Here is an 18436-nt window from a genome sequence, read left to right on the forward strand (position 1 = left end):
TCACAATGTTGTGGTTTTTTCTCATATGAAAGCAGGCAATCAGGAAACTTGTAAAGTTTTTATTCTGTCTTAATTTCAAAAGATTTGCTCCTCAAATTCTCCAATCTATCTCCAGTCTCAAAAGTATAACTGGAGCTTGCCAGAGTCAGTTCATAGTACTTATTAGACCTGGTAATTACATTTTCAGTGTGAGTATTTACAAATTGGAAATTGAGAAACTGCAAACCTGGACTTTGTGTATTGTTTTGTTGATTGCCTAGCAATAAGTGATGGGGAAAGTGTTAAAAATGTAGATGAAACTTAATTGTGTGTTGTTTGTACATTTTCTTTCAGAGATACAATTGTTAAACATTTACTAGAATGCCTCTTTTTATACCTAGTCTAATATTTTAACTGTTACTGTAATTCTAATTCCCACATATAACATCACCAAAATAGTTTTAGATCTTGTCCCTTCTCCTTTCCCAGCAAGCCTCCTATATATTCTCTTCTAGATGTCACTCACATAGCAATCATCCTCATTCACATGCTCATCACCTTTTGCACAGACTATTTCAGTAGTTTTTTTAAAACTGTTTCTCTGTCTCATCTATCCCCATTCCAATCTATTAAATTGCCAAAATGATCTTCCTAAAGTATAGGTCTGACAATACTCCCCCGCCTCCATACCCAAATAAACTCCCATTACCTCCAATTTCAAATAAGAAAATAATTTGCTATTTAAAGTTCTTCACAACCTGGCAGATTCTTCTTATTTTTTCAGTTTTCTTGCACTTTAGACCTCTACACACTGTACTATTCATCTGCAAGTGAGATATCGCATTTAAAGTGCTTTGTAAACCTTAAAGTGATATATAAATGCTAGGTATTGTCATTGTTGTTGGTACTGTTGCTATTGTTCCTATTAAAGTAAACATTTAATAAATGCTTGTTGACTGATGGGTGCTGTCCAAAAAGGAAGGCTTTGGACTAGGTGGGGGGAGGGAGAGAGATGGCCACAGGGAAAGGGACCTTGGACACTGAGAAACGGCATTAATGTTTGGCACCTGTGTTAAGGGGATGAAAGATAAACTCATTCTTGCGAATGATTTCACATAGGCCTGGCCCTGCTCATAGTGGTAATAAAAGACATAAAATCATGATTGTGTGCTCTATGTCAGTGATAAATTTGCTAGCCCTGGGCAGTGGGCAAGTAGCTACATTCAAGGCTGATGTATATGTTCCTCCAGTCTGGCCTTTTTGAAAGCATAGATAATAATCATTGGTACTCCTATGGCCATTTTCCTTGGAGAGTATTAGAGAATTTTACAACCAGGCCCTCATTAATCCTGTGGCTCTGACTTTGAAATAGGTGGGGAACAGGTAATGGAAATCTTTTAAAGAGAGGGGAAAACTGAAGCTTAGGGAGGTTAGTCTTAAAATGGGAATGTTCCTATTTGATGTTGATGTAGCCTTGGGGCACTGATGCTTTACAATCAAACCCCTAAAAATAGGCTGTGATATCATTAATATCCCTGTGATAGGTGTGTATGTGGGAGGGAAAGAATGGGATTGGGGAGTTCAGAACACCTGTTGTAGGAGAAAAATCTATTGAGAGGCTTTTTTGGGTTTTTTTGGTCACACATAGTACACACCCATAGGCACTATTTATATATTTACCTTTCTGAAATGACAGTATTTAAATATATATTTCATATAACCTGCTTAACCTACTTAATCTTACTTGAAAGAAACCTGTTTTCATAGATGCCTTACATTTGGGTGTCATGGTAATCAGTGAAATTCGCCAATGTAGACTTCTCCATTAAGATAGAATTACCCCAAATCTTCTGTCTCCTTAGTCCCTCATTTTAACAGACTGGACAAAAGTAGATGATAATGACATTATTTGGAAGTAGTCGATATACAAAGATTCCTAAAACTTCTTCATTTCTTAAAATACCTATTCTCTTCAGGGTTTGGGTCAAGTGTAACCTTCTACATACTTTTCCTGCCCCAGCTCCCAGCTGTTAGACCCATCCCACTTTCTTCAAATTGCTTTGTATGTCAATATTCTTACTTATACATTTGTAAGTTGATTTCCTCAGTAGAATATAAGTTTCATGAAGGTAAGGATTATTTTTGTTTTTATATTTCCAGTATCTAGTGCAATGCTTAGAATACAGGCCTTTAATAAAATACTTATTGGATAGATGGGTGGAAGGAGAAACAGAGATAGGGATGGATGGAGGAGTAAATGAATGTTTGGATAGATGGATGGAGGAATGAGAGATAGAGGAAGGCAGGGATAGAGGGATGAATGAATGAATGGATGGATGGATGAGTAGATAGATGGATGGAAGAAGGGATGGATGAATGGATCTATTAAGAGGAGTATAATAAAAGGACTGCTCTGGCTTGTTATATCCTTTCATCTCTTGCCCTTCACCTCTTCTAATAAAATATAATAACCAGAGGCAGAGACTTGGCTTCGTGATGGTTTGTTGATTGTAAACAGAATTCATAGAGCTAAGATGCCACTTAGATGTTTTTTTTTTCTCTCTCAAGTATGTTTTCAGCAGCTTATCTGTGTGGGATAATAGGAGCTTCCTTTCTGTTAGTGCCCTGGAGTTTTTTCAGCCTTTTAGAATATCTTTATTTTTTAATTTGTATTTTTTTCCTTGATGAAGATCCTTAACTAAGGTTAATAACAGAGTGGGAGCAAGTTCTGGCTATGTGCCAGACTCTTATAAATAACTGTGGAGATCGTCTTCCAGACAGAAACATCTATCAGTTAAAGATGCTTGAATGCGCAATGGATGCCTGTATTAATCTTAGTCTGTGGGAAGATGCTTTGCTCTATGGAAGCCGAACCCTGGAACCGTACAGGTAAGATCTGTGAAGGGAGCAGTTTGTTTGCTGCCCCACATAAGCTAGACCATTTAGTGAAGGCTGGAATTCCAAATTGAGACTGGTTAGTGAAGATTTGTTTCTATATGACTCCTAAACCCATTTGAAAAGGTAATTTTATTCTGTGTGTATTTTCAGTTAACAGAAGATAAACTCATTCTCTGCTAAGAGAAACACTATAATTATGTTCAAAATCGTATAATACCTTGAAAAAAATCTTAAAAAATTAAATTTTCCCCACTTCCTAACAACTATTTATGCAGTGAACACAACCATCCTTCCAATTTTCTCACGGTCACCATATATTACTCATCCCCGACTCCTCACTCTCCCTCACATCCACATATAATCATTTGTTGAGTGTTATTGATTTTAACTCCATTGCCTCTCTTGTGTTCATCCCCTTTTCACCTCAGAGGCCCACCACCCTTTTCCAAATCCTTGTTACTTTCTCCTGAAATGTTGTAATAAGTTCTTAATTGGGTTCCTTGCCTCGAATGTCTTCTCCTTTGATCCTTCACATAGGTGCCAAATTGATATTTATAAAATGCAGCTCTGTGTCATTCTCTGACTTGAAAAATTGCAGTGGTACTCTTTTGCTTCTAGGATAAAATACAGACCCCCACAATTTTGTTTTTTCCAAGCCTTTCACAATCTGGATTTCAACTACTTATCTTTCAAGGCTTCTTCTTCCATTGCACATTACTCTCATTCATTCTCCATCTCAAACTGGCCTACAAGTGGTTTCCCAAACACTACAATCTATCACCCATCTCTCTTACTTTGCATAAGATATCAGTTCCATGAAACAAAGCCTCTTAGAGGCTTAGAACAATTTCTATCTTCCTTAAAATTTCAGCTCAAGTACTACTCTTACAAGAAGTCTGTCCTGATTCCTGCCGTCTCCCTTGTTAATAATTGCCCCTTGGAAATAACTTTGTATAGTCAGTTCAACCATAATCTCACATATGTATTCCCCCCAAAACATGACTGTGCAAAATTGTACCATAAAAACCACAAGATTTTATGAAGGGAAAATAGAGTTAGGGACACAATGCTTAAAAATCTCACCAGTGCTACATGAAATAAGATAGGAAACTAATAAAAATGGCAACAATTTTAGATGTGTTAAATAAGAAATATTTTTTAAAAACTACAATAAATAGTGATGGTGTACACTATCTTAGGATATTGCTCAGCCTGTACCCCAGTTTTGGCAACGTCTCTCACAAGTTGATAGTTCATAACTCCAAGGCTTGAGGCCTAAGCCCATGATAGGAAGGAACTAGAAATGGAAGCGAGTGAGGGACCAGCCTTTTTCTGCTTACAGCTCCTGTTTACACAAAATATGATACTCTTATCTTGACAGCAACCTGAAGTTGATTTATTGAAGTTAGCATTAGAAGGATGCTAGCTTGTGAGTTTTCTGCAGCCTCCCTGTTTTTCCAAGAAGAAATTACTTATCAGCAAATACAAAATTCATATTTTCCAAATATTCCTTAATATTGGAATCACATTGGATCAAATTTATGGCTTCAGAACAGGATGTTCTAGCAGAACTGACTATATGTACTTTATATGTCTATTTCTGCAAAAAAGTTACTTACCTCTAAATAAAACTTAAGCTGCTTTGAGAGCAGGGCATTATCTTTATCTCAGGGTCCTCAATATCTAGAATGTAATTAGATATTTATAATCATAGCTTGGATGAATCTAGCTATAATGAATTTGGTAAGTCCACTCTCTTTCTCCTTCCTCCCCCATATGTAAATGTATCATATGCACATATGTATAGATATGTTGTATATGTATTTTAAAATTTATGTATGCATCAGTTTCTCTTGGACTGACATTCCAATCTCATGACCATCTTATAAGTGCACAACCCAATAGGTTTGTGTGCACATGTATACAAATGTGTACACCTATACAATGTATTGTATATTATACATACATATAGAGAGATAAGCCTAAAATAGAAATGGGACTGGAGTATTAGTCTAAGGGCAGCACATATATAAATATAGATAGAGATAGATAGATATAAAATGCAATTACTAATAAGCTCAAGTCAAAGTTGAAGTTGACATATAACTTAGGATCCAGAAAGTACTTCAGGCAAAGGTAGAGAAACAAAGTAAAGAGCTATGCCAGTAAGCCAGGTGTAAAACCAGAAGTTTGGCACCGATGAAATAGAAATAGTGGACATCCAAAGTCCAAATGGGCGGTATGATGGCAAAAGCCCAGTGGTCAGGCAGATGGTAAAAATCCAATTGGGCAGAAGACTATAGGTATCCAGATGGATAGACAGATTTCCAATAGTTAGGTGATAGCATCAGAAAGATTCAGTAGCAGGTGTCAGGAAGTCAGATATGGGGAGTCTAAATAATCAGGATCATAGGTCAGGAACCAGGAAATTCAGACGCAAGGCCAACTTATAAGAATCTGAGTCCAAAGAATTAAAAAGCCAGTCAATGAGAAAATGAATCCTAGGGGTTGGAGCACAACCAGATACAAGATTCACTTGGTCACATTAGTTCCTTCAATGTCTTTCTTTATTCCTAAGCTTCTTTTAGGGCACTAATAAAAAATTATGTTTGTGGCTTGTTTTTATAATTCCCTAGTCATACTTGAAACATTCGTGATGCAGGAATTCTGTGAATATATAATAAAGGAATTGTGGGTGGGATATACCTTTGACATCTTGGTATATTAGGTAGCATTTTGTATTATAGTTCAATTTTGCCCATAATAATAGTAACTATGGTTAAGATCTAGAAAGATTTTGCAAATATCTCATTTTATCTTGAGATAAAATGTTCAGTCCCATTATCCTATTATCAGAAGTTCAGTCCTATTATCACCTTCATTTTATATATGAGGAAACCAAGGCATAGAGAGTGATTTTTTTTTGCCCAGCTAGTAAGTTGTAGTTAGTAAGTAACTGAGGTCAAATTTGTATTTGTCTTCCTGACTCTAAGACCAATACTTTACTGTGCCATCCAGTTACCTCCAGCTATTCTAGGAATGTATGTTAGAAAGATTGGACCATTCTCTCTGAAGAGAACTGACATGGTGCATCAAGCTGCTCATTGATTTAGGGCAGTCTGATTGATTAGTTAAGAGTCACAGAAACATAGCTAACAAGTCTAATAGTAGTTTGTAGGTTGTATTCCATAGGGACTATTAGAAACTGATTTTTAAAATTGAGTTTTTAGTAACATAATTTCACATGAAATTTTCTTTATCAAATTTGAATCAGGAAAGTTGACTAATTACTCTTCCATGACATGTTTTATGAGACAGAGAAAAATATATTTACATGAGGAAAATATCTCTATACATCATGGCTTCTTAAACTTTTTCCACTTGCCACTCCTTTTCATGCAAGAAATTTTTATGCAACATAAAATATATAAGTATATAAAATAGGTACACAAATCAAATATTTATTGATAATAAATCATAAAGAAATTTATTTTAAAACAATTCTTTATAAACATACAATTTTGCCACATATTAAAGATGAAAACAAATGTGCATAATGAGATAGATGTGTTTATTTTTATATAAAGAATTAAATCTTGGAGGGATATTTGATATCTTTGATTGCTGCCAAACTTTTTGCTATTCCCACATTCCATTCTATGATCCCATATGGGATTGAATCCATAGTTTAAGAAGCCTGACTAGATTATATTTTTCTGTAAGACAGTCAGGACTAGACATAGTTTATAGTAAAACTGCCTTTGACTTGATAAGTGAATTACCTTTGTCTGTGGATTGAATGATATGGCACAGAGTTGGTTAAGAGATCATAAACTCCTTCAAGGCTGATAGTTGTATGCTTCCCAAGTGCACTAGAATATTTATTTCAACATAACATACCCCGTAAATACTTAATAGCCATCAAGTGAATGACAAGGTAAAGCTCCTTTATTAGACTATAACCTCAATGAAGGCAGAGATTGTGTCATATTTCTCTTTTGTCTCTCCAGTGCCTTATACTTAGTAAGCACATAATAAATGCTTGCTGATAGGAACTTGTGGTTACTTATCTGTTCCCTGAGGCAGCTAAAAGGATCAGTAGATAGAGGGCTGGTCCTAGAATCAAGATCTGAGTTCAGATCCAGCCCCAGAAGCTTCCCAGATATGTGACACTAGTCAAGTCATTTAAGTGCTATTTGCTTTGATGCAATGAGAAGGAAATGGCAACCACTCCAGTATCTTTGCCAAGTGAACTCCATGGGTAATATAGTCCATGAAATCACAGAGTTGGAAATGATTGTAACAACTGTACAGTAGCAACAAAATCTACAGTGTAGCAACCAGTCTCACATCTGACAAATCTGACACATCTAGCCAAATTCTAGGTTGCTGAATGAGATAAGGAATAAGAGTAAGGAAGATACATGCTTGAAAGGTAAGTGTACTAGTCCCTGGTTCTCCTGTTTGTTGGTATAATGTGGCTTCCCTGTGACTTCCCATCTTCATTTTATGGTTTTTCTTTTTTGGTTATGTCAACTTCCAATCTGTCTTAAAAAACAAAAAACAAAAGACATTCACCATTTGTTTAGAGCCAACATGTAGATTTAAAACATGTTCATAAACCAGTAAATATTTATTAAGCAACTACTATGTGTAAGATGGGTCATTTACTGGGCTAAGCCCTGGAGAGATAAAAAGAGACTAGAAACAATCCCTGGGGAAATAACATGCAAATAAATATATACAACCGAAGCTTTAGACAGGATAAACAGGAAATAATTAGCAGAGGGAAGACATTAGAATTAACAGAAGTTGGTGAAGGCTTCCTGTAAAAGATGAACTTAAAAAGCAGGGAAATACAAGCCAGAGGGATCCTTGTCCAGTGCCAAATGATGAGTATCATTTTCAAGTTAATTCTCTGCCTTCAAAATGTGGGTCATGTATTTATTGTTCAGTCATTTTGACTCTATGACCCCACTTGAAGTTTTCTTGGCAAAGATGCTGGAATGGTTTGTCATTTCCTTCTCCTTCTCCTCATTTTATGGATGAGGAAACTGATGTAAACAGGTCTAGATGAATTGCCTGGGGTTACACAGGTAGTGCCTGAGGCCAGATTTGAATTTGGAAAGAAGACTCTTCCAGACTCCATACACAACAGTCTCCCACTGTACTCCCTAGCTGCCATCTCTATACTCCTGATCAATATTGTGCCACTGAATCCAGTTGGCTCTGGAGGAGAGTGCAACCTGTAAATTTGCACAACCTTTCCTCACGGAAAGTCAATTCACTTGCCAATCATGGTACTACTATCCTGATGTCTTGATCTTCTCAAGAAAATAGGATTAACAATATGTACCTATAGGGACCTCCTTTGTTTGTTACACTTTTGGTCTCTTAAGCCTACCTGAAGGCCTCAATACAAAACTTATTGAATCTAATAATAATTATCTATCTAATCTAATAATAATAATCACAATATCTTGGTACCTTCTAAGCTCAAGCAAAATGAAGACACCTTTCATAAAATTATATCAGAAGAAAAATATATAGATATACAAATATAATTTATATATGTAATTATAAATATCTCTGTTGTACATATATACACATATATATGTACATGGTCAGTCTCAAGAAAGTTTATATACTTTTTTGTAAACAGACCCTGTGCATTTCTCCTGAATGATAAATTTCTAACCTACTACCACCACTATCCCTGAGGCTTCATTTAACTTATTAAGGAGTTGTTTTATAGTACATTCTATATTATGAAAAATCCAATCTACATTGATCTCCATCAACCAGTTGAGACTTGAACCTTTTCTTTGAAAAGATGAAGCTGACAAACCGGTAATCCATAAATCATAGTAGTGCAAAGAGACAAAATAAGCGAGGAGGAAGCTTTGCTATATAGGCTGCCTTCCCTTGGCTTATCTAAGTATGACCTTGGAGCAAGGGCACACTTGAGATCAGGGAGACCTAAGACCAGACCTTAAAGTGGGAGCACTTCACCTTTTACATGTCATGGATCCCTTTGGTAGTGTGATGGAGCCTATGGAGCTCTTCTCACAATAATGTTATATTTTTTTAAAAATTGTAATTAAAGGAAATGCTAGATTTCAGCTGGAGATCAGTTAAAATAAAGATGTATATATTTTCACCTGAGTTAATGGACATGTTTCCTGAAATTTGCCAGTGGACTCCAAAGGATCCAAGAACCCCAAGTTCTTGCACTTGTATAAAAGAAAACTTTTAGAATGTGATTTTGGAACAGATCGTGGCTGCTTTGTTCCCTCTGGCCCTCAAAAAGGGCATTTGAGGAACTTCCATCAACTGCCAATCCATTGCATTCCTCAGGGAATATTATATGTTGTAATATTATTTGGAGAAAAGGGTGCAGACATGGGTGAGAGCTGCCTAGAGTTGATTGCCATGCCTGCTGCTGGAGCAGTTTTGAAGAGTGAATATATATTCTGGAAGGATTAAAAAGAGGTCAGTAAGCAGGTCAGGTCCAACTAAAGATTTTTGATGCTGATGACTAGAGCTAAATTTGAACTGGTGACCCCAAGAGAAGAAGACATTTATATTCCATTTTCAATATGGTAACCTTCTTGACCTTATTCTTGGCTTCTTAATTATATGGATTTCTTTGTACTTGTTGGAAATCAAACTATTATAATCTCTTATTCACACAAGGGATGAGAGAATATATTATTTGTGTTTGTAAAGCTTTTTGAAAATTAATATATGTCCAAAAAACCTCAAAACATCATTGCCATGAGTTCATCACAAATAACATAAACATTTTTTTCTGACCGTGCATTAAAATACATATAGTATAGCAGAATTGTAGCTCAGGAGACAAATATTTGAATTCCAGCTGTGCCACTCAGTGCCTCTGTAATGTTGGACATGTGAGTTAGCAAGCATTGCTATGTGTTGGCCACGGGGCTAACTGCTAGGGATACAAAATAAGGCAAAAACAGTCCTGCCTTCAAGAAACTGTGTTCTAATAGAAAAGAGGAATATGAAAATACTTTCCATCTCTTCTACATATACTTAATTAATCTCTAAGAGGATGGCCCAGAAAAGTCTTCCTACATAAGGTGAACTTTGAGCCAAGAGACAGAGATAAAGAAAAAAGAGCATTTGAGGTATAAAACATACTCAATACAAAGGTACAAAGATGGGAGATGGAGTATTGTATGTGGTTAGGAGCAAGTAATTGATATTTCATCTTCTTGCATCTCCATTTGCTTTGATTTATATTCAACTTGCCTTGCAGTTAAATTCTCAGGTGTTTTTTTCCTTCCATCATATCTTTCTGTTTTCAAAACTAAAGCCATGTATATTTTTTAAAATTGTTCTTTTTTCATCTTGTTAGAGTTGGCCCATAATTATAACCTGCCAGAATTTTTTGGATGTATATGAGCTATCCCTTCTGACTTCTGTCCACAAATTTTATAAGCAGGGCAATATGTGTTAAATTTCGTCCAAAGACCTGGGTTCAAAACCTAAATCTGCCCCATTTGAGTTATTTATATAATAATATATAATTTAATGAGTTATTTAACACCTGTAGACCTCAGTTTCCTAATATGCAAAATAAAAAGATTAAACTAAATGATCTTTACAATTTTTTCCATCTCTACATTTATGATTCTGTGATCCCATCCATGTTTTATTCTCAGAATACAGTTAAAGAGAAAGTAGGAGACATTTCTAAATTGTGGACACCTGTGTACTTAACACAATTTCTACTTACCCAATTTAATACCTAATTTTAACTCTATCTAATTTTTGACACTTAAAACATAGGGTAATTGGCCTGACATAACTTATTATTTCCTGACAGCATTGTTTTGTGATTTTTTTTTTGGAGAGGCTTTGTAATTAATATTTCATTAATCATTCTGCTAAGCTATTGAAAGGAGAGTGGTAATACTTGTGAATACTTGAATGAGGAAATTGGGAATTAGAGAGTTATGGTGACTATTCCAATACTTATCTGTGCCTTTTCTTGCTTTTTTTTCAGTTTCCAAATAAGAGCATATTTAGATAGAAAAATGTAATGTATTGTCATAGATTTGAATAGACATTTCTTATCTGTATTTCCTGGATGAAGGGTTAAAAAAGAAATGACAGAGGAAATGAAAGAAAAGCAAAGCAGAAAAAGGAGATGTACTATAGAGGGCAAGAGAGGGGAAGTAAGAGGAGAAGGAAAAGGAGAATGAAAGAGAAAAGGAAGGGAGAAAGAAAAGGAGGGAAAGAGAAAGAAGAGGGAAAGGGAGAAATGGTGATTAAACTTGGAGGCAGAGAAGGGATGGGACATGTCTATTGGCTTCTCCACTGAAGTGAAGGGTTCATGGTGACCAACACAAGATGCTGAATGGAGTGGAGAGAGAATTTCTCTTTATATCTAACTTTTGCCAATCAAACTGCTTCATAAGGATGAATAACCCATGATAATAAGAGATGATCAGAATAGAAATAGAAAAGATATGTTATATCCCAAGTTCATTCTCTATACTGTGAGTTTTAGGTCTGGAGTTTCCCGAGTCTTTGTACAAAGACTAGATTGGCCCTAATAGAGTATCATTTGAATATTGAGTGAAGACTGCTGTGTTTTGTCCACATTCCCTTGCCTGCTTAAAGTCAAGAATGGCAGTTTGGAAAAAGTAAACCAAATTATATTTTTCCTATCATTTCTGGCTTCAGAGCAGCTTATATGCTATGTAAGGTTGCTTGGTCTGGTGGAGGCTGTGAGCATGTAACTGAGAGGTAAATGTTTTGTTATGTGTTGTTTTATTACCTTTATTGATTGTATGCCAAGAGTAAAGTGCTGTTTACAGTATCCAAGAATGCTTGTCCATTCCTGTGAAGAATCAACTCTGTTATGCCGAGGTCTCATGACTAAGCCTCAATAAAATATCTCAATTTCAGGGCGAAGGATGGTTTTGCCATAGAATGAGAGCTCAGAGCTGATTTTATTGATTAAATTCATACTAATCACACCTCTTAAAATATTGAATGAGAAGGGCCACTCTTGAAAGAGTGAAGCTAGAATAAGAAGATCCGACAATCTCCCAGAACCAAAAAAACAAAAACAAAAACAAAAACAAACAAACAAAAAAAAACAAACCCTAGGCATTTCAATAACTCTTTTGCTTAGGAGGGTGAAGTATTATAACTGCTAGGATAAGCATGAGACTTGCTCACTTCTTCTTTCCTGTTTAATAGAATCAAGTTAGTGAATCACAATGCTATTTGTTGATTAAACTGGTGTGTGCACTGGAAAGTTAATTCCAGTAGATTAAGAATGAAATATATATGTATTTTGTCAATAGAGAGGGAGTACCTTGAAGGATATATCCATTTGTTTAGCTTAACTGTCTCTTTGTTTCAAGGAAGGATACATTACAAGGAATTATGAAAGCTGATAGTGATGTAACAATAAGCCAAAAGCACTAATAAGACACAGAGCAGCAATATGGTGGAGTGGATAGGGTATAGGCCCGAAGTCAAAGACTGAGTTCAAATCTAGCCTCATATCTCTGTGACTCTGGGTAAGTCACTTGATCCTATTTGCCTCAGTTTCCTCATCTGTAAAATTATATTGAAGAAGAAAATGGCAAACTATTCTAATATCTTTGCCAAAAAAAATCCCAAAATGGGGTCACAGAGTCAAACGTGACTGAAAAACAACTAAACAATGGCAGTAGTTAAAAAGAGCTTAGTTCCCCAAGAGAGTGAGAACTAAGGCAATTTTTCTGTTATTAAATAGAACTTTGCATAAATAGTGAGTTTATTGTATACAGGATTTAGAAAATAAATCACAAGCCAATCCGATAGTCCCGCCAGAAGAAAAAGGATTCTGCCAGTGTTCTGCTCCTTTGTATGCAGCTGCCATTTTTTCTTTCCATGTTGTATTTACATTAGTCAATTAGTTAATAGATTTTTATCTTTGTTACTTACTAATGTGAACTAAAAGTTCTCAAATATTTAATATAGGATCAAAGATCTAGAACTGGAAAGGACATTTCCTCATTTTACATGTTTTTGAGTATGTGAAGGCCAAAGACCAAGATCACAGAAGTAGTTCTGAAGGTGGAGCTCAAGCCCAGGTGCTCCAATACCATAGTCAAAGCCTTTTCCACTATCCCACACTGCCTGTGATTTTCAATTAAAGTATCTTTTATAGAAAATTCATCCACAAGAAGCTGAACTTTTTATATACTTGCCAACGTGTACTGTGTAGGTTTTGAAAAAGTTATTCTATCTCCTATGTAAGAGCATTTCCCAAAGAAAGACATTTTGCATTTGCAGTTATGTGTGTCTTCCCATCTTTCTCTATCTGTTTCTGTTTCTGTCTCTGTGCATGTGTCTATATGTCTATCCTTTGTCCTCTGTCTCTCTGTCTGTCTCTTCTGCCGTCTCCATCTGTCTCTTCTGTCGTCTCTGTCTGGCTCTCTGTCGTCTCCATCTGGTGGCTCTCTGTCTCTGTCTCTCTTCCTCCTTCTGTCAACCTTCTCCTCTCTCTTCCTCTTTACACTCCCTCCTCTCCCCGCTTCTCTCTTTCCCTCACTCTTTCCCCCTCTCCTCCAAGTAATCACTGAGAGCTTTGATACACCTGACAGAAAATCTTCAGTTTCTTCCTATGACAAATTACACCCTAAGCAGCAGGATATAAAATCCTAGGGAATCTTTTGGGATGTGTTGAATTTCTCCTATTGAATCAATCTGCTGCTTGGCTGCTCCTGCAGCTCCATTACTGCTATCTTTTCCTTTTCTCAGTTCTTGGGAAAAAAGAATAGAAAAAAAAAATCAGGGTTTTCCCTGTAAGGAGTCAACAGAAAATCAGGCAGCCTGAGCAAATGGGAAATGATGGCTAGAACTTCAAAGAACTAAAAAAGAATTGATCAAAACCAATTTTAATTTTAGGTAAAATGCATCTAGTTTGTTTCATTACTGCATTAGTAAGCTCAGTGGTCACTAGAATATGGTACATGGGGCTTTAATGATAGACATTCCCAAAAGGTCCATACTCAGTTTTCAAAGTACTTCAGTTCCAGGGCAGAGAAGTGTGGACATTCAATTAAGTTGTACAATCAAAACTGATTTGCCAAACTTCATAAATTTAATGGCTTCTGGAGAATGGTAATGATATTTGTAAGGGACATTAAGAAGTCACTAGATTGAACGAAAAACCATAAGTACCTGGAAAATTATTTTACTCCAATAAACTTGAACTTTTATGTAAAAATGTCCTTTGCACTAGCCAAGAAATATATATTGAGCTTGTAAAATAAAAAATGCTAAAAATTCTATGTGCTTATTTTTGTTTATATAAAAATTCAAGGGGAGGAAATTAATTGGGGACTGCTAGGTAACTATAGTAGTAGAGAGACCAGCCTGTACTTCAATCATGCAAAATGAGGTGATGCTTTTGGTAGAGAAGGGAACTATAGAATTTTTATTTTCAGATATGCCCACAGTGTTTGTAGATCTGTTTTGCTTGACAGTACATATTGAGTGTAAGGAATAGATCCTACTGGGATGGAGGAAAATGTGGGTTAAGAGATAATTAGATAGACAAGGAAAAACAAAGGCCATTAGTACAACATCTTTAAATGCACAGAACCGGGAAAGAGCAGGAGAGACAAGTAATTTTTATTCTACTTTTCAAAACTTTATATACAAATATATAAAGCTTATACAAGCAAATAAGAACATGTTCAAAATGTTCAATGTGAGCAGTTGTGTTGGATGTGTAGCATTTGATTATTTCCATTAGGAGTTGATTTGGATGTGTAGCATTTGATTATTTCCATTAGGAGTTGATTTGTTATTGTTTTGCAGTTATCTAAACTTTAAAAGTGATGAAAAAGTGCTAATGATGCCAATAAATCTTAAATGTGTCATACATTTTAAAAGAGCCAATTATTAAGCATTTAATAGTATATACAAATATATGTACATATATATATATATATGTACATATACACATATGTGTGTATATAAATAAACTGAGTGTGAATCTTCCGGGAAAGTCTATTTCTGAAGTCTCATTCACCATGTACTAGCAACTGTTGAACTGACTGATATAGTAATGAAACAAACCAATCATATTTTTCCTGAAATCAAAATTGGTTTTGATCAGGTAGGTGGCACACAGTAAATAGAAAGCCAGGCAGGCCTAGAATTAGGAGGACCTAAGTTCAATGCCAGACCTCAGATACTTAAGTAGCTGTGTGACTCTGGGAAAATCACTTAGCTCTATTTACCTCAGTTTCCTCTTCTGTAAAATGACCTAGAGAAAGAAATGGCAGACTACTCCAGTAATGTTGCCAAGAAAATGGGCAAATGGGGTTACAAAGAGACATAATTAATTGACTGAAAAACAACAATAAACATATATACATATACACAAACATATACATACATATATATGTATATTTTCATTTCTTTTGAGGAAAAACTATATATTGTCAAATATCACCATTTCTTAAACATTCTTCTTCTTTATTCTTTTTTATCTCAAAATGTTTATGTTTGTTAATGACTATATTCACAGTTTTAAAAAAGAAAGAAAAAGTGGGGTGATACTTTGGAGCAGCTGTGATTAGGTCTTTAAATAGTACTGTAGGAATCTCCAGAGGATGTAGGAAGTTGGCTAATATCCATCTCTGGAGTGGTTAGGGAAGACTTGCATCTCTGATGTGATGGCTTACCAAGCCTTTTTCAGGGCTTCCTTTGGTGTCTACCTGTCACTGCATTCTCACGTGTAATTCCAAGAAGCTGTAACATGTGCAATGGTACATTCTAATAAAAACAGCTTGATAGATGTACTAAAACAGGTGAGGGTATCTGACAGACTTCATAAATTAGAACACATGACGATTTCCTCCTATAAAAGGCCAGATAAAAACAATTTATTCTAAAGGCCATGGAAACAGCTGAAGCAGGTGCTGTGGAGTATTTAGAGCTTAGTCACACACCAAAGACACCTAGCTCATCTACCACATCCTGAACCACGTCTAGTCATCTTGATTTTTGTCTCCATTGTGTCTTGCCATTCAATGACCCTGAAAAAGAGATCAAGGTTTATAACTTTGAACAACTCTGCCTCACTTAAATCCAATTCATGAACAAGTCAAGATATCACACCCCATGATATCAGTCATTCTTTTTGGAAACAAAGGATGAACAAGCTCATACAAATTCAGTGGAGGATACTAGTCATACTATAATGCTGTTGTTCAGCAGGATAAAGGAAAACATGTATCCTCAATTTTCACTGAAGATATCACTGTAACTCTTTGGCCAAGGGCAGCCACGTTGGAGGTCCAGCAAACATAAGTGACTTCCCATCACTCAGTGGAATGTTTCTAGAAGAGATGACAAAGAACAAAGGGCCTAAAGAACATATTTCTTCTTTCAAACTTTTAGAGAGGGTAATGGATTCCCAGTCATAATGGAAAAAATAATATAAAAAGCAAAAAAAAGAAAAAGATTCCTAAGAAATGAAAGGGGATAAAGTCAGTATAAAGAGGTTGGTGAATAGTAGTTGTGAATAGTGGGTTCAGAGGAGAAAAGGAAGAAGAAATTTTTTGTTTTTAGACTTTAACCACAACATGGTGTAATGAAATGAACTCTAGACTATGAGTCATAAGTTTGAATCCTGACTTTGCCATTTACTAGATGTGAAGCAGGTCATTTTATCTTTTTAAGGCTCAGCTGAGCCTTCTGTAAAATGAAGGAATTAGACTAGATGATTTTAAGGTCTCTTCTTGCCTTGATAGTCTATATTTTTTACTGTATTAAAAATGTAGCAGATAGACTAAAATCGAGGTATCAGACTCACACACAACTCACTAGTGCAGCCCAAATCAGATTAAAATGCAATTGCAAAGTGTTGAACAAAATAGATAAATTAGAGTACAACATAGACAATGTTAAATTGTGATTTTCTTACTCAAAATACAGCAGAGACTTATTTCCATGTGAATTTGACACCACTGGATTAATGGCCTCATCAAGGTCATTTTATCTTGCTAAAATTACAAGATTAGCAAGATTATTCCAGATTTAAAAGCTCCCTAGTACTTGTATTTCTTCCTTGTCTAAACTGCAAAGAAGTCCCCAAAACACAAACTCATGCAGAATGAGCCTTTAATTATTTTTGGGTTTTGATTAAAAGATGAAATAGAATAAAAATTTCAAGCAGGCAATGTAACTAGCTCAACAGAGAGCATTAACATTTTATTGATCTGTTTCCTCAATGTGATCATTTTAAAATATGGCTTGGGCCTTTGGAAGAAACTGCTTTTCCCAAACTGTTTTTGGAAACATCTGGAGCCTTGTTCCTCCTAACCATTTAAAATCAAGTTTGAACCTAATAGAACAGTTGATTTGTGTTTTAGGTCACTATGTAAATTAGATTGAGTGCCAATTTGGGAATCAGAAAGATTCATCTTCCTGGAATCTGGCCTCAGATACTTAATAGCTCTATCATCCTGGGCAAGTCATTTAACCCTATTTGTCTCAGTTCTCCATCTGTAAGATGAACTAGAGCAGAAAATGGCAAACCACTCTAATATCTTTGCCAAGAAAGCTCCACAAGGAGTCATGAAGATTTGCACGTGAATGAAAAACAACTGAATACTGGTTTCCTCCTTATTATTAGGAGTAACCTAATAGAAATTAGGTTACTAGATTGGTAGGTTATTCTACAAATCATTCTAAAAATGATTGGAATGAAGGAAATTATGTTCCCAGAATATCTATGATGATGCTTTAACTTGATTTGATGACTTGGTCTAAGTATATAAGATAAAATGCAATCAGTTCTACACCTCATGTACTCCAGGAAAATTGGAAATTTTTCTACTTTTCAAACACAATTCTATTTTAATACGTCCCAGGTACAAATGCTATTCCCTTTGCTTTAAATGTCAACTTACTTACCACAAACCCCATTTCTGTCTGTTGAATTTTGCCTGTTCTTTAAGGCATAACTCAAATGTCATATCTTCTAAGTCTTTGCAGATCCTCCCAACAAGAAATGATCTATCTTCTATTAATTCTCACAGCATTTTTTCCATATCTCTTAGGTATACCTAATCCATTTTATATTACATTTATTTTTATGTGGGCCTTTTTCCCCTCTACTGAATTTCTCTTGTACCATCAAAAACTTAATACATGACAGAGATTTAATAAATATTATTGAACAAATTGATGAATTTGTTGGCTTTGAGTTTAAAGTTCCATTTATAAGGATCTAGTTTCCTTTCACAGCTGCTCTAATTTTGGCCTCCTTTCCCTTATCAAACAAGAGAACAAAAGTTCAGAATTCTCCTTCATGGTTAGGAATACCTATGATCAGGCTTTTCCTATCTGGAAGTCTTACCTATCTGGAAGTAATTTTTTTTAAAAAAAGAAAGCTCTAGAAATGACCTAAGAACTGGGGAATAACTTTTTGAACCATGGATTGTAAATCCTGGAAGGCTTTTTTTGTTCTGGGACAGAATATCAAAGTAATTTTCATCACTATCAG

At 35.4% G+C, this 18436-nt stretch overlaps 1 protein-coding gene across 1 annotated transcript in view; it reads left to right on the forward strand.

Moving 5' to 3' along the window:
- Positions 1-18436, forward strand: part of SMYD3 (SET and MYND domain containing 3) — a 1009300-nt gene that overhangs the window by 853302 nt on the left and 137562 nt on the right. Inside the window, exon 10 of the mRNA XM_051993450.1 lies at positions 2694-2868. Within this exon, the coding sequence (XP_051849410.1) occupies positions 2694-2868 (175 nt within the window). The remainder of the gene's footprint in view (positions 1-2693; positions 2869-18436) is intronic.

This window comes from Antechinus flavipes, chromosome 4 (assembly GCF_016432865.1).
Source record: "Antechinus flavipes isolate AdamAnt ecotype Samford, QLD, Australia chromosome 4, AdamAnt_v2, whole genome shotgun sequence".
In the NCBI taxonomy this organism is placed as follows: domain Eukaryota; kingdom Metazoa; phylum Chordata; class Mammalia; order Dasyuromorphia; family Dasyuridae; genus Antechinus; species Antechinus flavipes.